General features: G+C 35.9%; 1 protein-coding gene across 1 annotated transcript in view; it reads right to left on the bottom strand.

Moving 5' to 3' along the window:
• Window positions 1-26,552, bottom strand: part of SYNJ1 (synaptojanin 1) — a gene marked incomplete at both ends in the record, with an annotated part of 57,055 nt that overhangs the window by 1,031 nt on the left and 29,472 nt on the right. Inside the window, 18 exons of the mRNA XM_079543107.1 lie at window positions 3,980-4,200; window positions 5,010-5,118; window positions 6,650-6,720; window positions 6,815-6,853; window positions 8,463-8,510; window positions 13,555-13,593; window positions 14,182-14,310; window positions 14,716-14,922; window positions 15,805-15,967; window positions 17,106-17,184; window positions 17,879-18,094; window positions 18,202-18,319; window positions 18,680-18,836; window positions 19,664-19,822; window positions 21,056-21,248; window positions 21,830-21,970; window positions 23,331-23,415; window positions 23,573-23,764. Coding sequence (XP_079399233.1) covers window positions 3,980-4,200; window positions 5,010-5,118; window positions 6,650-6,720; window positions 6,815-6,853; window positions 8,463-8,510; window positions 13,555-13,593; window positions 14,182-14,310; window positions 14,716-14,922; window positions 15,805-15,967; window positions 17,106-17,184; window positions 17,879-18,094; window positions 18,202-18,319; window positions 18,680-18,836; window positions 19,664-19,822; window positions 21,056-21,248; window positions 21,830-21,970; window positions 23,331-23,415; window positions 23,573-23,764 — 2,366 coding nt within the window. The remainder of the gene's footprint in view (window positions 1-3,979; window positions 4,201-5,009; window positions 5,119-6,649; window positions 6,721-6,814; window positions 6,854-8,462; window positions 8,511-13,554; window positions 13,594-14,181; window positions 14,311-14,715; window positions 14,923-15,804; window positions 15,968-17,105; window positions 17,185-17,878; window positions 18,095-18,201; window positions 18,320-18,679; window positions 18,837-19,663; window positions 19,823-21,055; window positions 21,249-21,829; window positions 21,971-23,330; window positions 23,416-23,572; window positions 23,765-26,552) is intronic.

Here is a 26,552-nt window from a genome sequence, read left to right as displayed (position 1 = left end):
AAAAAAAAAAACAACCCTTAGCTCCTTTTCCAAAGAAAAGCTTCCTAGTAGCTCAAGTTAACTCTCCATCCCACAGCTTCACGCAGCTCAGAACCCTGGCCAGAATCTCTGTTGGATATGGTATTGGATACTCTTCAAGAAACTTGTGCTATATCCTAAACAAGTGATAACCAAGCACAGATGTAAAAGAAGAGCTCTTGTTTTCATTATTGGAGAGTTTCTAACATGGATGTTAAAAGCAATATTTAAGCATCACAATGAAAGAGAAAATTAGTGTTATTAGTGTATGTACTTTAGGCATCTCTATGTAGATGTCTATTTTGTAGGCATCTCCAATACTTCTTGACATGTGAAGCTACAATCATCATCCTTGTCAGGAGGGGGAGGGACTTTCTTTTAAAACACATTATGATTTAAAATGGTAAGTTATCATTGTTTAGAATAAAACTAGATGGAGAAGACAGTTTTCTCCTTATCTTTTAAAACCAAACTTTTAAACAACAATGTGATTATTATACCTTGTTCCAACTGTCCAAAAAGGCAGAATATTTATTACCTACAGATTGTGCGAGTCACAACACTGACGGAACAAAGTTTGGAGTTCCACCTTATTAAGCTAAAGCAAAGCAATTAAAGCTGTTAAAATAACTTCTGAGAGTTCCAATATCATGAACAGCTCTGTCACTTTAACACATTACTTTAACATACCAAAACAGTTTAGATCTTTAGCATGAAGACTGTTAACTACTGTTTCACTGAACTAGGATGCTAGCTAAATCAACTGAAATGCAGTATTAAGTAGCCTAACCTCAGCCTTTACAAAAATGTTTTTACTGCATTTCTTTTGTCAGCAGTTTAAAGCACGACTCCATACATCCACTTTCTAATACAAAAAAAAAAAAAAGGCTGATTCAGTTTAAAGACTCTTAGCACTTACAAAAATATTAAAGTTTTGTGTTTTTATCAGAACAACATTAGTTACATAACTCTCTGGCTTAGTAGTACCAGAGATGTTCTAAAATAGATGAAGCTTAAGGTTAGCAAACCATAAACAGAATTATTCATCTTATAAGGATAGTGTTTCAGAAAACAGCACTAAAATAAAGACATCAAGTAACAAAGGGGAAAAGTGTAAAACACTGAACCATAGGATGAATCCAAATTAAATGCAGCTTAGCACAAGTTGGTTAAATCCTATGTTCATTCACCAAGTAATCAAAAAGTACAAAATCCCAAAGAAACTATGAATCCCAATTGCTCTTTACTTAGGCAAAATTTGGTCTGAATAATTCTGGAAACACTTGCTTTTAAATTTTCCACATAACAGCATTTTAATTGTAACACTCAGCTCATTTTACTATGGGTAACAGTAAGATCTCCGTTCTTTGAGAAATGTGAATCATAGAATCACTCAGGTTGGAAAAGAGTTTACAGATCATCAGTCCAACCACGACCTAACCATCCTACCCTAACTCTAACAGCCCTCTGCTGAATCATGTCCCTGAGCACCACATCCAAATGGTTTTTAAACACTTCCAGGGATGGTGACTCAACCACCTCCCTGGGGAGCCTATTCCAGTGCTTTACAACCCTTTCTGAAAGAAGTTTTTCCTGATATCCAACCTAAACCTCCCCTTTTGCAACTTGAGGCCACTTCCTCTCATCCTGTCATGAGTGAGAAGAGACCAACCCCATTCTCTCTGCCATCACCCTTCCAAACACCTACTTGTTGGCTTGTTTTTTTTTTTCCCAAACAGACTATGAGCAGCAGATTCAGACTAAACAGCATATGTAAGATCTAACTGTTTCATTAAAGATGATGAAGCAAAATTTTTGCTATGTCACTAGTAAATACAGTTAACACTATCAATTTTTACTGCATTATGAAAAGAAAAAGCAAACTATGGTTTGACAGTCAATCCATTAATGTGGACAGGTGATTTTAATGTGGATGAGACTGCAGATGTATGAAAAGCAGATTCATACATCTTTTCTGCTTGAACAGATGGAGACCACATACAATATTGGTAAATAGGCAGATACCTGTTACCCTGACGGTTGCTCCTGCTTGTGAAAGAGAAACAGACATCAAAGGAAAGAACATTAGGGAGAAAATCCAAGTAACAAAGCAATCTCATATTAAAAATACTTTGTTTTAACAACAACATATTTTCGCGATATGAAAATGAAATAAACACTTCAATTTATTTTACTGTAATATTTATAAACTTTACCATTAAGAGTTCAAAAAAACAGCTCGAGCCAATTCTAATTTTATTTCCATATGAACATTCATTGTGCAGCTGACTTGTGCTTTGTGAAAATAGTCTATGCAGAAATTTGCATATGGATGGTCTAATTCTAATCACCCATTAATATAAAAAGCACCACAGCTTCCTTCTTGGAACTGTGTTGATATAACCTTCCAGCTACAGTAATAGCATTTGAAACTGAAAAACTACAAAACTTCTCTCTCAATCAAAAACCAAAACCGTCTTAATTTAAAATAAATAAATCCCCTCTATTTACAATAACTACTTTGCTCTTTTAATATATTTCTTGGTGACCTATGAAATCCCAAATATGCACTCTGTATAGAAGCAATTACTTTAATAAAGCAAAAGTTTAGTTTCTTAAATATCACAGTCAAGCTCTGAATCAAAGCACAGGCTCGGAATCCATTGCCCCTGAACAGAGACTACTTTTATTTAAACACCTTTTCTGAGAAAAATCCATATTTGTAAATGGCAATCAAAACATGAAAGAAACATCACTTATCTTACTCTTTTTTAAAAAATGAAAAAAGAAATTAAGAACTCTAAGCTGGAGACAATAAACAAAACTCAAAGTGGGCTTTCCTTGTGATTGCATAGCCTGTGGTAGTCACAGAAGAGTGACTGCAGAGAAAATTATAGCTACCTGAATTAGTTTTAAAGTGTTTGGGATATTATTAACAACACAGCTACAGCGTTAGGCAGCTCAAAAACCTGTTGACAGTGCTTTTAAGCATAATAGTGATTGCTGTAAATGTGCACAGATAAATGTAATTTCACAGTAATTTTGAAAGAGCAGCTTGCTTTCACAGAACTTTCAGAGGTAAAGCTACATTTAGAAGGCGTGCAGCTTTAGCAACACAATGCTGTCTGCTTCTATTCATGACAGTGGTACGTTCTCAAGTACCTTATGCCTACGTGTATATTCTCTGCAGTCAAAAACTTCATGCTTTCTAGCAAACTTCACAAGTCCTGATATGCTATGTGTATATTCACAAACATCCTCCTTCTTCAGCCAAAGTTAAAAAAAAAAAAAAGTTAACAGGTAAAGAGAGAGGTACAGCAGAAATAAAGGAAGAGCATTTAAAAATGTTCTAATAGAATTCAAAATCATCATCTCAGGGAGGCTGCTGTGCTGTTGTACAAAATAAGTATTGCCAAACAGCTTTTCTGAAAGTGGGCTTCAGGTGTAGAGATGAGGTAAGATCTGAAATGCTAATGTAAAACTTATGTAGTCATAAATATCCACAGCTGAGTGTAGGCTAAAAAAAAAAAAAAAAACCAACACATTGCCAGGAAAAAAAAAAAGTAATTTACTCTTGATAGTAGATGGCACAAATCTATCAGCTTCAATGAATGCACACATTTATACAAGTGGGGATCATCTGGCCTAACACTTGATGCTGTAGAAATTAATATCACTGGTCTTTAGTGAATAAGTTTAGACATGACAACATAATTGTAAGAACAAGTTGTTCATAAGTTGTCTTAAGAAATCTTAAGTTAAAAGTTTAGTATTCAAGATCTTAGTTATTTACAAGACAACACAAAAGCCACTAAGTATTACTCAACCAGAAGCCGAATTATGGATCCAATCTTATGACCTTTTTCTTTGTTTATCTGAGTTTCTCATAAATCTACAGCATGCAGTACAAAATGTTAATTTACTTAATAAAAAAAACAACTAGACTTTTTTTTAAACTTACTTGCTGATGTGAAGGAGCAGATTCAGAAGGCAAAGTGTGGGATGATCGGCTACGGGGAGGTGGTTGTGGGGGTGGTTCCAGACTTGGTGGGGCACTTGTCTGAGGTGGATGTGATGCCACGGGTATCAAAGGCTCTTGCATCTTTAGTGCAGATGGTGGCTGAGTCACGGGTTGGGCAGGAGCGGCCTGAGGCTTTAGTGGTTCAGGAAGCAACGGGGAGCCTGCAAGTATATTTTCAGTATTGTTCAATGAAAAGAACTGTTATGGAAACTTTAAAAATGGCATGAATGAGAATGTGTGGATGTGGAAGCACCAAACAGAACTGCAGCAAGAATGGCTGCAAGAAAAAGCAGGTATTCTAGATCAGAAGTCAAAAGCCCAGCATATCTCCCTTAAAAATATTACTCCAGAAAACAGAGCCAAAAGATGTGCTATTCTTAAATGTACTTCAGTTACATTTAAGCATATTTTTGATGTCACAATTAGAAAGTGCATTTTTGACACTAGCACACACACAAAAAAACCCAAAAAGCTTTATTTTTTAACTTAGGGAGAGAAACATAATTCCCATGCCAAATAATATGATTATGGAGCAACCACTGCAGAGAATAATCTGTGATAAACACCTCTGATCAGAGAGGCTGATAAGCCTAGACCAGAATGTAGCAATCTGATATAAGAGTTTCTCTTGTTGGAATCAACCTTGTGAGCCCAGACTTCCCCCAGTGCTGCCTACTATCTGGTAAAGATTTACAATACTGGTTGATGATCAGCACTAACATAGACTCAGATATTACTGCATTTGAAATCCTTCATTTGTAGTAAAAAAATGAAGACATCTGTGAAAAACGAAGACAGCAAAACGTTAAAACCAGAAACAGCAGTACCTCTTAATCAAACAGTGACATTTAGATTTAACTTCTAAGTGTACATATATATATATATATATATATATATATATATATATATATATGTACACACACACACGTATACGTATATATATATATGCTTTGGAAGAAATAAAACTTACTCCTTGGTGGTTCAGCTGGTTTGGTTTGAGGTTCAGGTGTTGGTCTTCCACCAGAGGGGCGGACATGGCTTTGCGGTGCACTAATAACTCCAGCTCGAGGTGGAATAGTCTAATAGTGGGTAAAGAGAAAGGACTGTAAATTCAACTTCAGATCTGTAGTCATCTACCAATTGACTCAGGATAATTAAGGGTTGTGAAAAATGAGTTCTTTGATAATAGTAGCTGAGCTATTTTTTCATGCATATATACAACTAGAGAGAATTTTCTCAAAATAGAGGGTTCAAGTCAAAGCAAAGGATTTTTACAAGTCTTCTGCTTTATATAATATTTACCAGCATAGCAACATTTAAATCACCTACTACTTTGTCACAATTATTAACTGAATTTGACCTAAGTCTGTGAAATATTTAAAAAAACAAAACAACAAGAACCTTATTTTGTAAGTATCTTATTTAGTAAGCACACACTGATAACACATTGTGAACACAGGTTGTACACACTCTCTACCATTTGGGTTGTAACTATAGCCTGCAATTTGTAAACAGCAGTTACATTCAGGTCTATTTACAGAAGGTCCAAGATATGGATAAGAGACTATGGTTATTTCTTTTAACAAATGTAGGTTTGCTAATTGGAAAAAAATTGTTCTTGTTCCCCAGCAAGAAGGATTAGTGAAACATACATTCTGCATCAGCTGAAGACTAGAGTCTTCCCGAAGAAGCTTATATGCCAGGAATAAAATTGTTCTCTCAAAACAAACTAAAAGAACCTGCGTGTGTATTTAAATAGAAACAGGAAACTACTGTAGGTTACAACAGGAGCTGAATGAGTTACTAACACTTGAAAGCCAAATGTAAAGCACTAGAATAAAAACAATAGATTTCAGAAAAAAATAATTATCGCGAGAAAAAATAATTTAAGATTTGTTTCCTCTAGAATTTTGTGTGTGTTATATATTCTCCCACAAGAAGTGAGTAACAACACATGCCCTAGAAATGGCTTTCAGAGCTAATCTGCAGTTCTTTACACAAACATGATCTAAAAATACGCAAATAAATGTCACCACTTGAAAAAAGTATTATACTTGAGGCTACTTTTAATAGAAGTACATACTAGATATACTACTTCTTATTTCTGAATCATCATGGTTAGCTGAGTCCATTTAACAATGATCTCATGCTTCATGGCACATAACCTCTGAAATACCCGACTTCACTGTCATTGCCAAGATACGTGTCACCAGGCTTAATTTTTTTGTTTTAATATTTAGAAAGTAGGCAGAATGATTAATTTCCAAAACTCACATTGAAAGTTATGCACTAAATTGAAGAGAAACTAAGCGTAAAATAATCCTCAGGACCACCTGAAGGGAAACTGAGCACGCAGCCGGTACTGTCCCTGGTCCTGAAAGCTGTGAAAGGAAATGCTGCCCAAAAAAACAACCTGAGGAAAGGACGTCATACCAACTCAAATGTGAAAGAGGGTCGAGCTTAAGCTTGAAAAACAAAGCATCTCTTAGATGTTTTTTGATCTTTTAATCTTGCATCTGTCACAATTAAAAAAACCAAAAACCCACACACCACTAATGTAATAAACTATAGAAATACAAAAGGAAAATAATTTCGCAAAAGAATGCATACCGGCCGAGCAGTAGCATATCCAACAGTTCCTGCACTTGGAAATCCAGTTGAAGGTGGAGGCTGACTACGTACTGGAACAGATATTAGAAACCACTGACTTAGAACATATTTCAAAATCAACTTATTTCTGTATTATAATTAGTACAAAGCATGTGTCTGTATTACCTAAGTTATCTTTTCTTTGTGTTCCAGGACTTTTTTGTGCTTTGAAGCATGGGAAAAAAATCAGATTATCTTTGTTAGATAAGATACAAACAGGCATTACGCAGCAATGGTACATTATCACTAATGGAAACAGGAGCAAAGAGACATTAGTGATTTGAGTTATTACAGATTAGAGTCTATCAATCAGCTAAACTGTTATACTAGTGCACTCTTACCCACACTGTACCTGTGAAGTAATTTGACCCTTCTAATTGCAAGTTAAGTCAAACCACTTCCCGTTTGTTGCAAGCTAAAGATGTTGACTTGTACAGGTACCCTGTGTTCTGAACTTTGCTAGAAGCAGTTGTTTTCTTTGTAGTATATCCTGTAGATATTCTAACAGCAGTCTTTAAAACAAAGAGAACTCTTATAACATACTAATTCAAAAAATCACACAATCAGAAGCGTACATCTGTAATTAAGTGATTCAGCAATCTAAAGGGTCTACACCAAATTTTCTGAACCTACTCTCTTCACTTATAGGATAAATATATTGTAGCACCAACCTCAACATTTACACGCTGGTGCTCATGACAACCTTGTATTCAACATTCAGATTGTGAAGTGCAAGATACGAAAAAGTTACCTTTACTTCAGATAAGTGCACAATTTCTAACAGGTAAAGAGGTTTAGGATTCAGGCTTATGTTTCAGTTGTCTATTTCCCAGGAAGGTAAATCACCACATCATTTACAGTAACTGGAAGGAATACTCTGTGATACATAAGACACTTTATCAAATCAGCTTCCAGATGACAGACAATCCTGCTTTCTTAGATCCAGTTAGAATGAGTTTCTGGATCCAGTTCTCAGTAGATACAACTTGTACCCAGAATAACCTGGCTTAGTTCACCTTACTTTGAGAAGGGGGTTGGACTAAGATGACCACCAAAGGTCCCTTCCAACCTGACCTACCCTATATATATCTTGTGATTTTTGCAATACCGCAGAATGAACCAGCCAAAATTCACTATGGCATATAGGAGTACATTCTGACTGAGACTATATTAGGACTTGCACTGCCATATCTATGTTTACTACAAAGAGTAAAAACCTCAGACTCTGCTGTCAAAGCTAAAACAGGACTCATTCAGAACCATATGCACATACTCCAACTAGAATCATGCAAGAAAAATGCTTATCATGAATGTACGTCACATACTCTTAGTTCCTAGAATTAAATACATACATTATGCTCTTTAAAAAGATACAAAATATTAAATTATAGGCTAAATTATTTGAATGGAAATTTCTGTCAAAACATGAGTATGTAGTTCTTTATGAAAAAATTTAGATTCCTAGTTTAGTTACAGATATAGTATTTATTCCAGCAATCAGTCAGTTACATCTTCCTTCAAGAGTCTGACTTGAAGGTAGCCTTGATTAATGCGGTCTAAGTTTTCATTTCATTTGTCTGTAATGGAAGACTGCTTCTATAACAATTCACACCATCACTAATAAAGCAACTCACCTTTCTGAAAAGTATGTTAAACAAAAGAAAAAATACCCTATATAATATGTGCCTTAAACTGTCTTTAGTATCACAAGAACAATATCGCTCAGGTATTAAAACTGAAATTCATTTCTAGAATACAAAAATTGTTATGTTACCTTCTACTTCTCTCTTAGCTACCCCAGGACTGGGAGGAGCTCCAAGACCTTTTCAGAGAAAGAAGAGAAGCTGTACATTGCATAAGAAAAGCAGTAGATTGAGAAAGTAAAACCAGAAAGGATATTCCCCAAGATAGCTCTATATAATTTAAAAATGGCCTACTAGATTGTAGGTATAGAACTGTTTGGAGCAGCATGGGGAAACCAGACTGATAGGAATTAGAGATCAAATAAGATCATGTTTAGAAACACTTTAAGCTACAGTTGAAAAAGATTTTAATTTCTCCAATATATGCTATCCATAATCTTTTATAAATTCAAAATGATATTAAATGTAATTCTTGAAATTCTTTTGATTAAAACATATCTATACTCCAACACTCGAAAGCAAACATACATCACTTATACTCAGCAACATTGCTTCCAAAAATTTGGGAGAATACTATATATTTCCGACAAGACTACATCTGAATGAGCAAATTAATGGAATAAATCAGGTTTGCATTTTATATAATGTATTCTATCATACAGAATTATATCATTGTTTCCAAGCAGCACTCTGTACATCAGAAAGCCAGAATATCTGCAGTTAGATGTTGAAGTTTACACTAAGAGAAAGATTTTTAATCATGAATAATCACACTGAATTGTTTTGATTCTGTAGTATGATCAGGCACACATGGAGTCCATAAGCTTACATGATAAAAACAGAGCAGGGCATAATAATATCAAATGGTATGAAAGGAGGAATCCTTAAGGCGTGCATATAGGAATAAGTAAAAGTAATATCTGGCAACTCTCAAATGGCTTTAGCATAGATGAGGAGAAGGGAGCTGGTGTTCAAGAAGACTACCTTAAAAGCAACTTTTGCCTTAGCAATGATACAGACTCAAGTGTTTTTCTAATCGTGTGCCAATGTGTGGTATCTGCTCAGGAGCTCTTTATGATCTAGAAAGAGTGCCATGAGTTTTGTCAGATATGGGTTGAAGTGTCACTCCGAGTAGGAAGATTAAAGGCTGCAGATGAGGCTGGTATGTGACTATCTTCAGAGATGCCAAATATCTGGTTTTCATGAACATCTGGTTCCAAGATGTTCAATACTGGCACATGATATATTCTGGGTGAGTTCCAAGTTCTACCAATTAACCTTAGATTTCCATTGCAAAAGTTTCTGACAGTAAACTTTTCAGAGGGAAACAGCACTGCAGAGGGATGAACAAAGAACATAGGGGGACACAACAGGAAATGTCATTGCTTTCATATATATACACACATATATACATATATACACATATATGCTACCCAAGGGTGCATTGGGGAAGACTGTAGTAACCTAGAAGCTATTAGACCTGCCGACTGGAGAAAAAACAGGGCAGTGGAGAGCATTCCCAAGGAGTACAGGATGCTCCTCTGACCCTATCTGTTCCTTCAAAAGTACTACTGGAAATAGACACAATAAAGCCTCTCTAAGAGCAGGGTTAGGTCTATATGAAGCTCACCTCAGCCCATACTTTGATCAGATATCTTCAGGATTGTCTTGTGAAGTAAATCTTGTTTTATGCAAGATGATTAATAAAGTAAACTCCTTTCAAATGACGAAATGGGAGGAACCTCTGGCCATAAGCACATAGACATGTGTTCCTATGCCAATGCACCATACAGTTGAGAATTCTAATTGCAGCCTGATACAGTATTTCGCAGGTAAGTATGCTATACAGTTATTTAACAACAGTTTTAAGGAAAGCAGTTTGATTTATCAAAAATAAATCTGTAACTTTTGCCCTGACATCTTTTATACAGAACTGCATGTTTTGCAAGGATTACATTTACAGATTAGCCTAATGGAAAATAAAGCAACTCCAATCTTTCACTAAATTAAATGCATTGGTATGTATGTATGTGCGTATATACATACAGATATGGGGCCTGTATACATATCCGGGCACAAATATATAAATAGCTATAGATAGATAGATGGAGGTCCTGCATCTGGGTAGAGCAATCCCAAGCACAAATACAGGCTGATGGGCAGAGAATGCATTGAGAGCAGCCCAGAAGAGAAGGGCTTGGAGGCTGAAAAAGTCTGCATGCATGAGCATGGAGCTCAGAATGCCTGCTGCATCCTAGGCAGCATCAAGAAGAGCATGGTCAGCAGGGCAAAGGAAGTGACCACTGACTTCTACTCCACTCTTGTGAGACTCCATCTGGAGCACTGCATCCAGGCCCAGGCCCCCCAGCACAAGAAAGACACGGAGTTGTTGGAGTGAGTCTAGAGGAGGGCACAAAGATGCTCCAGCCCTCTGATCATCTCTCTTGTGACAACAGGCTGAGGGAGCTGGGCTTGTTCAGCCTTGAGATGGCACCAGGGAGACCTCACTGCAGCTTTCCAGTACCCAGAAAAGGCCTACAGAAAAGCTGGAGAGACTCTTTATCAGGGTGCATAGTGATAGGACAAGGGGTGATGGCTTTGAACTAAAGGAGAGGAGATTTAGGGTAGATCATGCTGTTGCTGAACATCACTTCTTCAGCAAAAGAGGAAGAAAATTTCAATTTTTTTTTAGACTGTAAAAAAATATCTTCTTCAAAATGACTGTAACGTCCCATATTCTAATGTACTCAACATTAGCTCTGTTTTTTTTTTTTTTTTTTTTTTTTTTTAAAGTGACAGGAAAAATAGAGACGTTGAACTTGAAAGGTTTTTAACGTGTGACTGTAAATATCAATGTACACTAATCAGTATTTGCTGCTTAAGCATGTTTGCTTTTGCATCTTAGCATATTTGCATTTCTTTGCATATCAATCTTGCTACTATATTTTCTAGGCTTATAATCTTTATTTAGAGGATTAGGATCACAGCGAAGGGGTAACACGTGTTACCCAAATGACTGTATATACTGAAGATATTGTGCATTCTCTCAGTCTTAACCCTGTTTTAATAGTTTAAACCAATCATAAAAGACAACTATCAGCCTTTCTTGCATTAATCAGGAAATGTTTGAATGTCACTAATAAAGTGAAAAAGCAAAACAGATGTTATTAACTTCAAGTAACTGACAATAGCATCTCATTTCAAATATTCCCTAAAAATTTATAATGCAGTACAGCATCTTAGTTTTGAACTATTGAGAGCTTACAGAATCCTCAAAATGACATTAGCAGGCAAAAAAATCTACGCTTTGCAAACCTCTACAATTAACATGTAGTTTTGGGTGCATTATTACTTAAAATCTGAATTAATTCTGATAAAAAATATAACCAAATTCTAAAAAAATTTTTGAATGCATACTGAGCCACGAAAAGAAACATGATGGGCGCTGAAGGGACTGAAGCCCTCAGAATAAAAGGTTAGAACAGAAGGGGAGAAAAAGCTAACATTTAAAATGAATGACATTTCAGATATCTGAACAATGTTGTTTTGCATTCTATAGAAGCCATACATTTCTACAGTACACAGGGGTATTTTAACAGTGTTTTAGGAGCACACATTCCAGATAAGAGAAACAGATGCCATTTACACAAGCACTGTGACATTTACACTCTGCTTCCAGTCCTGTGCTAACTTCCTCTGAACTAAGCTCAGGTACTGCTGAAAAGCAAAGCGTCAGTGCCTTATAAATGTAGTCCATGAGTGGAAAACATGAAGAACAGAAAAAGTAGGATGAGTTTTAAATCAGAATAATATATGAAAAAAGAATATACTACACTCTTTTAAAAGATTGCTAAAAAGCAAGTTTTATGCAAGCTATAACTCTTTATGCAAAATGACATTGGAGAAGAGCAAGAAATGAAGGCTGGTCTTTGCACAACTGACATTGAAACTAGACAAACATGATTGAATCAATGCACACAAGGCCATATAGGACCGAAGTAGTACAAATTGAATCTCACATATGCCGTACATTATGTATATACTATTTTCTAAAGCTTAAGCATTTCAATTAATTTGAAATATTATGACTTTGGCATAATAACCCCCTATTCTCAATTTAATCTAAGAGCTGTACACATCTGTGGCACAATAGAATGTCATATTTTTAGACTATGTGAAATGACTACTTCTTTTAGAATTGTTTTCACCAAAAAACCTTGTTTCCTACCAACTGAGTGGCAACACCTGAATAGCCATTAAGAAAGTATTCCAGTATTCCAGAGACTCGCTGTATCCCATGTATTAACAAACTGATTTAATTCCCTGCAAGACAGCAGGGCAACAAGTGTCAAAAATATACAAAGATTAGTTTCAAGAAGCACTCTGAGAACAGGTGAGTTGTTATAACATGCAAAAGCAGATTAAGCTGGAAAAAATAAAACAAAACCGAAGAGTTTATAAGGCCCTCAGTACTATTAAAAGAAAAGGAATTAAGAGAGAATTATTTCAGGATTTTGTTTCTTTGTAGACTCGTATCTCGAATGCCTTTAAAGTAATTGCACAAATTCCTTCGCTAAATTTGTACTGCTGAATTACATGCTAGTTCCAAGAACTATGGATGATGTTTCATGTGTCTAGGAAAGGCTTAAGAGCACATTTGGATACTTGGAAATAGCAAATAAATGATGCAGATGTGAGTGTTCAGCCTAGAAACATATATAGCTCAGTGATTTGCAGTTCTCTGCTAACTGGTGATCATCCAGGGGAAACCTGGCCAGAGTTCAGCAGCAGTTTCAATTTGAGCAATTAATGGATAATCACTCTAAGCAACTACAATCACAACTCAATTCACAATGTGCCTTATCATGAACAGCAAGGGTAAAAAAAAAAAAAAATAAAAAAAAAAATCTGTGTTTTTCACAGCTACCAACAAGACAGCTTTCATTGAAAAGTTAGTTGGGTATGCTGTGACAAGGACAAAGAACAAGATAGAAACACAGAACAGTGCTAATCTGACTACAGTGTACCAACTTCTGGAGAAATATTGTTTTGCTAAAAAAATCAACTGTAATTCAGCAGGGATACAAATACTGAGAAACAAAAATTAAAAATTTTTAAATACAAATATAATTTCTGCCTTCGGACATCAATATTAAGTATTGTCAAAAGAGACCATTGAAATTTTGCTGTACAGTCATACTTGAAAACAATTAAAATCATTACCTCCAAACTCCTTTCTAGCAGGTGCAGGACTCCTACCGCCTTACAGTATTTAAGAAATGAATGCAGCAATAATGAAAAATATCAGTATAATAAGAGGGAAGAAAAAGAATGAGAAAGTTAAAAATGGCAAGGGTCAGTGTGTTAGTAACTATGCTGCCCGTATGCTTCTGGACATCCAGTTTCTCTTAACACAATTGTTTACATTTTCAGATGATCCAGATGAATACCATAATAAGAACTTTGACATGATAAAGTACTGGTGTCAAAACCAAAGGAATACAAATCAATGATTACATGTTTCTTTATCTTTTGTATAAAAATTTAAGATGCTATACAAAAATGAAAATGCTGATTTAACAATGCTATGGGAAGCCCATGTTTTAGAGCTGTAGAAATTAGTTTGTAAGTATTATAAAACTCATTCATTAAATAAAATAGTAATTAAATGGTGCTGAAAAACACGTTTTACCTCAACATAATTTGGCTAATAAATATCTTATTTAAAAACCTCTGGTGAGGTTGTGTTGAGCCCCAAACCATAGGTGCTTTGGGTCTGGAACTTCAAAGCTCATCTCACAGAGCCAAAACAAAGTATTTCCAATCTCCCAATGTGTGTCACCACGTTACCTGATGGTGGAGGTGGCCTCTGTGGTGGAGTAGGACGTGCAGGAGGAGCAACAGGGCGAGGTGGTGGAGGGCGCTTAGGCTCCAAGGTCTGAGAAGTGTCTTTCTGCTGGGTACCAAGTTGAGTTTCATCTGGAGAATGTGACAGAAAACAGTGCAAAAATTAATCACTTGTATTCTATTCACAGTTAAGCTTCTGTAATAATAAATTATTTCCTCAGAAAGAATGGTCAGTTCCCAGAACTGCCAATGCAGCGATACAGAAGTAGCACTGAGGTTTGGAGAGAGGGGAAATAAATTAAACCAACAGTGAAAATAAGCTGATTTTCGTCTCACGCGCTTTCATAAGTATATGCTTTTCAAGAATGAGGCGGTTTACCCAAAGCTACCTATATGTAAAATGCAATGACAAGAATAGCCTTTTTTATTACTCTAGAAGGGCTATTAAAAATTATCTACAAGCAAGTATTCTGCCACTAGGCCATGCCACTGCCACACCATACAGTAGCTGAGGAAGTTGAGCAACATAATACACACTGTGCAGGGAAACTGGTGGTCCAGGAGTTTTTGCTGGGGCTCGGCTCGGTCTCACTGGGAGTGTGGGTCCATCTGACAGTGTAGGAGACTGACAGGGACTGGAACGTGGTGAGGAGCTTGGGGAGGTTCCAAGGCCAGAGCTTAAGGTTGGCTGTAGGTGCTGAGGAAGGATTTCTTCTACTTCAGCACTATAGTCATCAATGTCACCTAGATAACCATGACCCAGAAAAGAAAAAAGCACGTCAAAATAAGGGAGCTATAGTTACTTATTTTCATAAGAGGGAAAATTATCAACTGACTTTGGATGTGGGATTTTCTGCAAAAAGCCCTCGAGTTTCCCAAGGAATTTGCTCAAGGAAAACACCACCACAAGAAGTGTCACCGGGCAAGGTGCCTTTGGCATATGCTTAGTGGAAAAACTGTGAGAAAGTACATAGATAAAAAACATGCAAGTGAAGAAAAGCAAACTGCAGAGGTGTGAAGAATGCAAGAGTGATATTTAGCAGCTCAAGGATTTCATTTCAAAAACAATGGCAGGAAAAAAAAAAAAGACAGAAACAAGGAACTGGAAAGCAGCAAATGAACGCTGAAGATGAGCCAGTTCCAAGGAGCAACAGAGGATGAAGGCTTCTTCATCCAGGTGATACTTGCCTGCCTTTAAAAGGTTCATCAGGTGTTTGTGAGGAGTGGGGTAAGTGTATCAATACTTAGCATGGGGCCTCATTAGTCCTATCTGTTATATGACCCAAAAATAATTGCTCTGTAACCTGAATTTGGATATCCTACTTATAGATCGTCTCCATAAAAACATAAAAGCTGCCTGAATGAAGTGATCCTTGTGACACTACAGGACCAAGTGAAAAGAATAAAAAAAGAGTGAGTAAATTAGTAAAACTTACATGTACAGTGCATACAGTACAAACTGCCATCAGAAATGGCTCAATAAACTGGCAAGACACTATTGGAAATAAAAGCTTTTTAATTACCTGTTTCTGCTAGGTATATGCTTGTTAAATTACAGTGGTATCAAATTAACTAGATTAGTTAGAACTATAAGCATTTCAAAAATAGTATTTTATTCCAACAGACCTTCCATATCATAGTCTGCAGTAACCTCAGCGTCTTCACAAAGCAAAGTGGAGCTTGTTGATGAAGGCAGACCAACATTAATCTTCTCCAGATTCATTTCATCCTCCAAACTTCTGATCCAGTCCGGATTCTTTAAACTTATGTTTATAATCCTTCCCAGTATCTGAATTGTCATAAAGGTACACATAAAACAAAAATTGCTAAAAATAGGGATATTAAAATTCAGCATTCTGCATTAAAAAAAATAATAAAATTATGAAAAAAAATCACAAGTTATCAGAATTTATGGGACCAAACAACAACAGTGACATTTCACAGAAAAATAATTATAATTTTAACTTTATTTTTCTAATTAAGTGCATTTACATAGTTTAAACCATAAGGTCCTGAGCAACCTGATGTAACTGCACATGTCCCTGTTCATTGCAGGGGAGCTGGGCTAGATGACCTTCAGCAGCCCCTTCCAACTCTAATTATTCTATGATTCTATCACTAATTGCAACTATACGTAATGTTTTTCTAAAGTAAACCAGAGAACTTGTCTATCAAGATTTCTTTTCAGTTAACAGGAAAGCTTCTGGTTTCTTTGTTCTGACAGAAAGATTACTTTTTGTAAAGGAAAATAGATTTCCTATTAAACTATATTAACAAAGTCATTATTAGACTGATAAACAGCCATTGTTCCTCAAAATGATACATGACAACGAGACCCTACAGTACATGGATTGTTGGTGAAAATCTCAGCAGATATGAAGACCCACCTGCAAACATTGCCCTACAGAATCTAAGTTTTAACAGAAGTGTAGTTGAGTAAAAATTTGAGTGTAAAACTTTATTTATTTTTTACAAAAAAGAAATACTGGCCCTAGAGAAGTCAAAGAAAGAGCTGCAATCACTTAGATATGTCAACGCTTTAATACAGGAACGCTCTCTTCTTACAGATAGTAGGCTATAAAAATGATGAACTAGTTCCTGCCACAAATTCGAGGTAAAAGCTGTGCTATATAAATCATAAAAGAAATATTTTTTTTTCTAAATCCTTTTTTGATGAAGATATCCCTAAACATAGGATCTTAATTTTCCTAATAGCCCTTATCCCAAAACTAAATAAATCTTATGACTTCCTTATGTCAGTTTTTGGAAGACTGTATAAATGCTATGAGGCTATCAAAAGCAGAAAAAAGACTAGATGCAACAGCCTAGTGCAGAACATGAAAATCTTGTAAAAATCAAACCAAAAACAAAGCAGTGCCTAAAAATACTTCTCTTGGTATAAGAAAGTTTAGTAATTTTTACATTACCTCAGTACCATTCAAATTCATAACATTCAAAGCAGAGCTTCCTTCCAAAAACGTTACCCACATCTTGTCTGCCACGAATCTGCAAAGTCCATTGATAAATATTTGGGAAACGACAGGCAACAATCTTTCATCCTACCTACGATCATTTGAAGCCTCTTAGCTTAAAGGTTTGTCAGTGTTCATGTATGTGTGTGTATATATTCATATATATATATGCATACAGGCTAATAAACTTTAGCAAACAGACCCTTTGGGGGAAAAAAGGCTGAACAAATTGATAAGTATTACACAGAAACCACTGTCATTTTAAAATTATGCGACTACAGCTATACAATTTACATTCAAAATTAACTGCACAGCTAGAAGTTAAGAATTTGTGTCAAGCATTCCACATTAGATCAAACTGTGCACTAGGGACTTCTTAGGGTTCTAGAAAAAGTCAATGGGTTCCATTAACAACTAAGTGAAGACAGAAATCACAGGAATCCTCTTTCGTTCAGTTCCTTAAAAACTACTGACCTAATTTGTTCAAAATCATACATATATTAAATTTTAAGTCTAATTTCCAAAGTATGATGCTATAGCTCAAAAAAAAAGATGAGAAACAGTCTGAAAACTGAACTAATCTTTAGCTCCTATTAAAATCAGAGTTGAAAACTGAACATTAAAAATGAAGCAGATCAGAACTGAAATGCCTACTAAGACACTTAATTCGGAAAATAAAAAGGAAAAAGGCAAAGGAATAGAGATTAAGAATAAAAGGCCTTTTTAACCTTATAAGTATAACTTCTCCATAGCTTGCAAATTTTTGAAGAAGATCATCAATCAGGTTATCATCAAAGTAGCTTTCTTCTGCTGAAGAACTCTTGATGGAGACCATTACTGTACCGTCAGGTGGGCCCTGTGTTGCAATCACCTCTTTATAAACTTTCTGTCTCTCTTCTGCTTCAATTTCAAATATGTCAATGTCAATCAACGCCACCACAGGCCTTGGGGAAAAAAAAAACACCAGAAAAAAAAGGTTGTAAACAGAATTAAGATGCCTTAAAATTAAATTGTCAATGATTAGGAAGAAATGCATAAAAAAAACTGAAACCTATGATCAGATGTCTTCAACTCTGCTCTTCCATAGTGCAACAAAGTACCAGGATTCCATGTGTAAGGGACTTTACTGTTATCATGAAAGCTGGCATTCAGAAGATCCAGGTCTTCAGCTACATTCAATATTAATGAAAACAAAAGGGGAAAGATACAGTGATTGCAAGAACATGATAAAAAAAATCCAAGTAGTAAAAAAAAAAAAAAAAAAAAAAAAAAAGAAATTAGACCAAAACCAAGCATTTTACAGAAAGAAAAAGTTCCTTTTGAACAAGTGAAATGTCAGTAACTCTTGTCTGTCTCATGATCCACCTGTTCAGTGTCACTCTTGTGTATAAAAAATTCTGTTGGAAGCTTTCTGCCTGGTACAAAGCCAGGGAGACAAGCTCAGAACTGCTGGCACTATGAATGTCACTCAATAGATTCTGTACACCGGTTAAAAGAATATTTAAAAAAATTTAAGGAAGAGCTCAAACCTGATCGGTCAAAGGGCCATTTTCTTCTTCTCCAAAGAATACGATCTGTCCATGCTGGCGTGCGACACTTTTCACTGGTGTCATAGTCATCAGAAAACAGATCATACTTGTACGTAGGAGCAAAGTTTATTTTCCCCTCCAAAAATCCCCTAAAAATCTATAGAAAAAAAAAAAACAATTATGTCATGCCAGAAGACAGAAACAGATGGGAAACAGCTTGAAACTAATCAGAACTCTCTTTTTTAACAGTGAAAACCTTTATAGACATCTCCAAAAAAAAAAAAAAAAAAAAAAAAAGCACTTGATAATACAAATCTTTTTCCAAATTTTATTTACTGAGAACATTCTACATCTGCCACTATGACTAAACAGCAACCCAGACAGATCATCATTAAACAGAAGTATGTCAGCAATTATGTCTTGAAACCCAGACTCCTCAGCAACATACTGTTCCAGCAATATCATGCAGAACTTCAGGCCATCAGGATGCTGTCCACAGCACTTTAATTTGTTGAGTAGTTGCTAATTTGTCAGCAAAGTTGGGAACTGTGATTGTATTTTATTTACCTTTCTGAACGTACATAGCACATTCAGAAAGGCAAGTGCCTCATGTGTAAATTAATGAGTTAAAGAAAAAAAATAAACAAAAAAACCCCAATAGACTTTAAAATCAATACACCTGACACGATATGAAAGATTAAAGAAATGCTATCACCATTTCCTTCAATCACCTGCCCAGCATTAACAGATAAAGCTGGCCAACATAAGACACTAGAAGGCCAGAAGATTTGTGCGCTCCTGCAGCGTTCAGATTAAACATAAGCTAAGACCCTTTAGTTAATGGAATCAGGTCCAACCTACAGTCTATTCTTGCACCAGCATTTGACTTGACTATAAACCTAATATGGATCCTATAGCCAAGTCTGTATCAAACAACAGAGTGCTTCTCCACTATTCTTGAATGTGATGATGTATTTAAGATACCTGTCCAGAATTTTTCTGATTGATGAGCTGGTCTCCTGCTATAAGGGAATCCCAGTTTTGTTGTCGGATTAGTTCCTTAACCTCCTCATTAGGAATATCTATTCGATAATTGAAGTCACCACACCAAAATATGTAGTCATGGGAAAAAAGCATCCTTCCCTATAAGAGAGAAGCACACACTGAAGTTAAAAAATAATCAAGTGACAGAAATTTACTAGTTTCAGGTGCAGTTGTTTAGGAAGCGTTAGTCTTTTTTTAATCAAACTATTTATTATTTCTATCTGATTAGGACAAGTGTTAGTGTTTAGCATCCATACAGTTAGAACCAACAGCCACAGGTATGTTATTCACACATGCATGATATGAAAGGAGATAAACACTTTCTATGCAGCTGGCATTTCTAAAGAAACATGAATCATCTGAACTGGATCCCATGAATTCTTCATCTGCTGTCTGTGTCACAAATACTATCCTGAGATCTTCTGGCAGAATATCCTGGCACAAACTGCAAGCTGAAGGGTTTATTATTCGGATTTAATTGCAAATTTTTCAGTTACATACAATTTTTTGAGGCTAGGAACAGACAGAAGAGCTCTTTCAGTACCAAGAAGGCCTAGGCCTTGAGTGAAAATTATTACTTTGTTTTGATTTTTTCATTGCCCTTAAGTAAATCAAAGCAAATGCAGTAAATTAAAACAACAGTATTTACAAAACTGTTTCTGGAAACTCTAAAAATACAATACATTCAAGAAAAACTAAAATAGAACAAGGGTGAAAAATTTAGAAAAACAAGAAGCCCAATAAAATCAGATGTCAGTTGTCTGCACAGCACCACAGAAGCTAACAATTGCAACTTAAGACAGTTTTGTCTCTAGCAAGTTCTGAAATTACTGTTTATTTGGTATTTGATAACTTTTTATGAGAATAAACTACAGAACTGCATGATCTGATTTGACAAAAGTTAAGAAGAAGCTAAGATGAGCTAGCAAAAAAAAAAAATCATTCTTGTGTACTGAAAACAGAGCTGTTCCCATAGTTGTTTTTTTCCCCCCCTCATAATTGATTAACTTTAGCACCTACAAAAATTCTACAACATCTCAGGAATCTCTAGGGTCTCTTCCCAATGCTAAACCTTCAGACTTCTGTCTTTTCCATTTGTCATTACTGTGGGAAGCTCTATTTTTCTCTAATCTTCTATTTCAACAAAAATTGGGGGAATTTATTTTTAATCTCTGAGACCTCTATAATCCAAGGAAAGTTGGATATTTCCCAAAGGCGTTTGGGAAGAAAAACAAAAGAAAAAAAGAGAAAAACAAACTTTTGAATGATGCTGCTGGTGCATCTCCAAGGGGTTTAATTTCTCAGTTAAGGAATTTGAACACTATTGCTTACCATTGGAAAACTGAGCTTGCGAGCTATTTCTATGAAGTCTTCATTTCTTTCTTTAACTTGTGATTGCCCTGCAGCAAAATGGCTGCAGACAAAGCAAAGACTGGATGTATGAAACAGCATCCGAATTGCTACTGCACCTTTATTACCAGTGGCTCCTCCCATGCCAGTCTTTACAGTATCCACAGCAACATCTCTGAAAGAGTTAAACAAACATTAAACCTTCAGATCATAAAATCATAGAACATCCAAAGCTGGAGGAGTCCTACAAGGATGGCTGAGGCCAACTCTGAACTCCACACAGCACCATTTGAAATTGAAATCCTATGTCTGAGAGCACCGTCCAGATCTCCTTGAATTCCTGCACTGGGGGCTGTGCCCACAGCCCTGGGCAGCCTGTTCCATGCCCGCTGCCCTCCGGATGAACAGCTCTACATCTGTTTGAGGAGGACTGTATCCCTGAAAGATACTTTGTAAAGGAACTACAGGATAACAATAGGACCTTACCTTGGGAAAAAATGACATTTTCACGTTGTTATTTCAGCAGTAAGCCACAGAACTGTTTTAAGTAAAAGTCAACAAGCAGGACCATAACACCTCCACTTTTCAAGCCTTCTAGTCAACTGATGAGAAATTTAAAGCTACAATAAAAGAAGTTAAGCAGCTCGTTCTCTCTCATGGAGCCCAACACATTTCTCAGTATACTTGTACATCAGTGTGCAATACCCAACAATCTGCAGGTGACCCAGCCCTGGGCACAGCTGTGCATTCACTGACCTGATAAAGGGAGCATGCTGGGGCCTGATGAACACAAAGAGGCAGACGCCCACTAACTGCTCGGAAGCCAGCAGCACATACTTGTAATCTCTTGATATGGTCTTCTGCAGTTCTGCAGCCCAGAGCTTCTGATTGGTTGTGCTAGCAGTGAGATAAAAAGTGCCAGTTTTACAAGAAAAGAAATTAAGCAGGTATTGAGAGTGTTGTTCTCATTCAATCACCTTCATACAGTAATTTTAACCAGACCCTGGGAAATCAGGTCAAAGCAAAGCAGTGAATTTGCCTTCTAGCAGAGTCGCAGCCTAGAAGACTGTAGTGAAACTCACAAAACGTTGCCTCACTTTTCAGAATAACATGGACTATTTAGAAACCAGGACTCTTTCCTATATCTCTGAGGCTAGAGTACAGGAGTAAAATTTTTTCTTGGGAATTACCTCCTAGCCTAGAGTTCAGTTAAATATGGAAAACACACGTCTGTGGTCTTAGATCAAGAAGAAACTTCCTTGAAGACATAATGACTATGGTTCTCAGAGCTAGCATAGGATATACATGAAAAAAATGACAGATCTAGAAGCACTGCTAACTAGACAGTGCAAATTAGCGGATGAAACAAACTGCCACTTTGTCCTCAGGACAAAAGCTTTTGCAAAGGCACACAGTGCAATAGGCTTTAGATTTTTTTTTTCCCCTGATGAATTTAAGCTTCACAAAAAACAGAAAAACATGCAAAACAGACAAACAAAACAATGGACAAAGAAATAGACCTAGAATATAATCCTAAGATTACACATGAAGATTTCATCAATCATCAACCAGAACTGACAAAGGTATATTTTCATATCCCACTTCACCAGGAGCAAAAAACAACACAACCCAAATCCCACAGTAACATACACACACAACATATGGAACGACAGAGCTAAAAACAAACTGCAAATAGATCAAGTTATGCTCAGAAGTTACTTCTGCTTTTGACAACAGCAAAGACTGACAGTATAAGAGAATGCACTTGTTTTATATAGACCAAAATTTGATGCCAGACAGTATACAAAGGCATACCAATAACTCATGCTTTTGAAAGGGATTTCACAGAACCCACTGCTCCCAGCACTTAAGATGGCACATAGACTGCAGCATCCACCAGCATCAGAAATTCTTTCAATGTGTTTAACAAAAAAAAAAAAAAAAAAAAAAAAAAAAAAAAAAAAAAAAAACCACAAAAAAACTCAGAGGCTACTGAACTTTTTCAGCACAATCCAAAATATGACCAGGTACTGACTGTTTGGATCCTTGAGATTATTTTGAGTAATCTCAAGTGTTCACAGCTTCACTAACAAAAGCTGAGATGACTCTAAAGTCTCAGCGCAGACACAGGCAGAGAGAACAGGAATACAAAATTAACATAAAATAATCCTAACCTTCACAATTACGGAGAAAAAATTGCATTATACTTAAGTCTAGCTGTCAGTGGAATTAATTTTGCATAGATTTTATCACCTACCTTGCATTCACAATGTTTCCTGCATTTAACTCCACCATTTCTTCAAATCCAATGGCAAATATGTCTACAGGTTTGCTTCTTCGATCTGCATTTAAATATTGAAAAAGCCACTTGTTGGTTACGATTAACTCTGGAACCAAGACCTCATATTTTTATTCTAATGTTCACGGTCTAATTAAGAAAGAGAGCTTTCAATTAAAAAAAAAAAAAAGAGAAAAAAGAGGCCAGTCTATAAATCTTACCTTGAAATTCATGAATACCAGCTATGCTTGGTGCATCCAGAAGCCAGTCAGTGAGGGTCTGATTTTTGAAGGCGATACTTCGGAACTGCTTCCCCCCATTGACATTCCATGTCCCAACGCAGACTCGAACTTTCTTCGGTTTTGCAAACTTATAAAAGTTTTCACACATACTCTTCAGCACTTTCACAGATGCTGCAAAAACATGTAAACATACGTTATTCTTATATAGGATTTCTTTTTTTCCCCCTTTTTTTTCCCCAAAAATACTTGGCAATGAGATCTTTTCCAAAAAAAAAAAAAAAAAAAAAAAAAAAAAAAAAAAAAAAGCAATAAAACCATGCATAGACATACAGAAAGTTAAAAAGTGAGAAAGCAAAATAGATGCAGCATTTCACCAGGTGAAGTACATTTGTAGACATTTTATTTGCCTAGGTAGGATACCGACTGAATAAAAGATGGTAATAATTTGTTCAAAATTATATATTATGTAACATATATATACTCATACATGCTACATATATAGTAATACACATTACTATATGCATTTTATACAGTATGCATATTAGCATAAAATTTAGTCATATGTTATATAGGTATAACATATATAGCGTATATATGTATTACTATACATACCTATATATTTACATTTCTCTATATAGTAATATATATATATTAATATATCATCATATATCACATCCATCATTCTCTAGCCTATCTATAATCCCTATGGAAATTTATTTCCAATACATGCCAGCACAGATATCTCATTTACACAGATTGCATTTATGAAATTAGAATCTCATTAATCAACACAACAATTTACAAACAATTTCTTGAAATGAAAAAATGATCGAAGTAGATCCATTCACTAAAACAGATAAGGTAAATTATCTTATCAAAATATGTTCTTTTTAAACCACAAACCCAAATTGCTGCGTAGGTAAGTTGAATCCCTGAAATTCTGTTTTAATGAGGGAAGTAGGCTAGGATTTAAAACTAACTTCTCTTTTATCTCAGCCTTTCTGTGCCTTTTTACTATGTGACACATGGGAAAAAGAGTAGTGACCTACTTGTAAAGGGCATTGTGAGAAATGTATATATTTAATGCTTAGACATTGAAGTTACAGGGATTTCAAAATTCCCTTCACAGATTTGCATAAGAACTATATATATATTTTATAAACATATTTCCTGAAATATACAGACCTCTCTCTTTTCAATTATGCTTTTTTTTTTTTTCTCTAGTCAAAGTAGGAAAGAAATTGCTTTAGATGTGAACACTATTGCTTGCACTGCACTCAAGCAAAATTAATTTATCTGCTTGTAAGACCATCACGGTCATCAGTTTATGAGAATCATGCAAACTTCATTGGATAGAATTCTTTCCTCTACTGTGTGGTGTCTGACAAAATGGTCAATTACCAGGCACACTATCGTCACTCAGATCCCCAAACAGGATTTCTAGTGAGCAGTGTCAAATTTTTGTGTTACATTTGTGAATAAATACACTGTTGAATCAATCATATGTTTGTACGTGGGGTAACCACACACAAGAGCCAGCAAACTGACTGGTATCGCTGAGAGTAACGCAAGCAGATTGTGTTTGCGATTTAATTTCCTTATCATAGTCCAGGCAAATGAAGTCAACAAAACTGTAAGGAGTCAGCAGAATACCTCACACCTTCATAAGATTACCACCAGAAGTACCTACATGCTAAGCAACAGTCAAGTTAAGAAGTCCACCAAATGCTGCAAACACCAATGAGAGTCAAAGAGAGAAATTATCCCAGCACTTGACCACTGAAATGAAACCAATCCAAGAAATGATGCAGCCAGAATGCAGGCAAGTACCCAAATCACCCTACAAGTGAGCTGAACCCAAGGAATACAAAATGGTACCACAGAGAGGCTCTAAAGACAGGCACAAATTAGTCTTTGTAGTGTTCCCAGCAAGTTTAAAAACTGAGCTTGGACTTCTTCACTTCAGCCCCTTTTCCTTTTCTTTTGGCACTAACTTTGAGTTTGAACAGTTGCTCCACATAATTCACATTTCCTATCGCACAAGATCAGATTACTGCCTACTTAACTCCTGGTGCTGTAACGAGTCCCTAATGTGAAAAAGCAGAGTGGAACAGAATGCAACTTCATCAGGCACCTGATAACATGCTTACTGCAGATATGAAATTGATACTGTTACACTAGAAAAACTTCTAAACTGGAGAATGACTCTTCATTCAAAATGAGAATAATGAAGGAAAACCAAGATATTTTCACCCCTTTTTCCAAAACAGTGAGAAAGCCAATGGTATTTCAGAGCTCCTGAGCATCCTGCATACATTTATTTTCCTTCGCATTTCTAGCTGATTACCCTTTTAACGAAACAGTTGTCCCACTCTACAACACCAATAACCCAATAAATTACATTGTATGTTTCACTGTAACAAGAATGTTGTAACTGCTGTTCATACTGAGTAGGTACGCATTTGGAAATCAATTTCACAAAAGAAACATTAATTCAAAATGCAACCGAACTCTTTTGCTGCGATGTCCAAATTACGGCAGGCATTTTTCACCATATGCAATCTGCATCCAGGTGAAGTCCAAAGTAAAATATTATATCAGTAAGTTAAAAAAAAAAAAAAAAAATCTACATTTACAAGTCCTACTGAGTCTTTGCCATTTATAAGGAGCTTCCGATGTATCTCAACAAAAAATAAGTCAACAACAACTTCTTAAGTGCTTCTTGCAAGGATTCTCCCCATTCGTTCTGCAGTACATGGGGCACATGGCTACTACCTGAGTATCCAAGTTCCATGGAGACTGTGCAGAAACCCACAATTCCTAAATAATTGTTCAAATAATTTTCCCAGTTTAGTAGCCTCCTGTTTTCACTCCCTCTTCTTTTCCCTTTATTTTCCCAGGTATTGAGTATCTACTTTTTCCCCTCACCTAGAAACTAAGCACCTAAATCTGGCTTCAC

Source organism: Tetrao urogallus, assembly GCF_951394365.1.
Source record: "Tetrao urogallus genome assembly, chromosome: 1".
NCBI lineage: Eukaryota > Metazoa > Chordata > Aves > Galliformes > Phasianidae > Tetrao > Tetrao urogallus.
The sequence above is the reverse complement of the archived record's forward strand: the minus strand, read 5'-3'. Positions and strand labels throughout refer to the sequence as shown.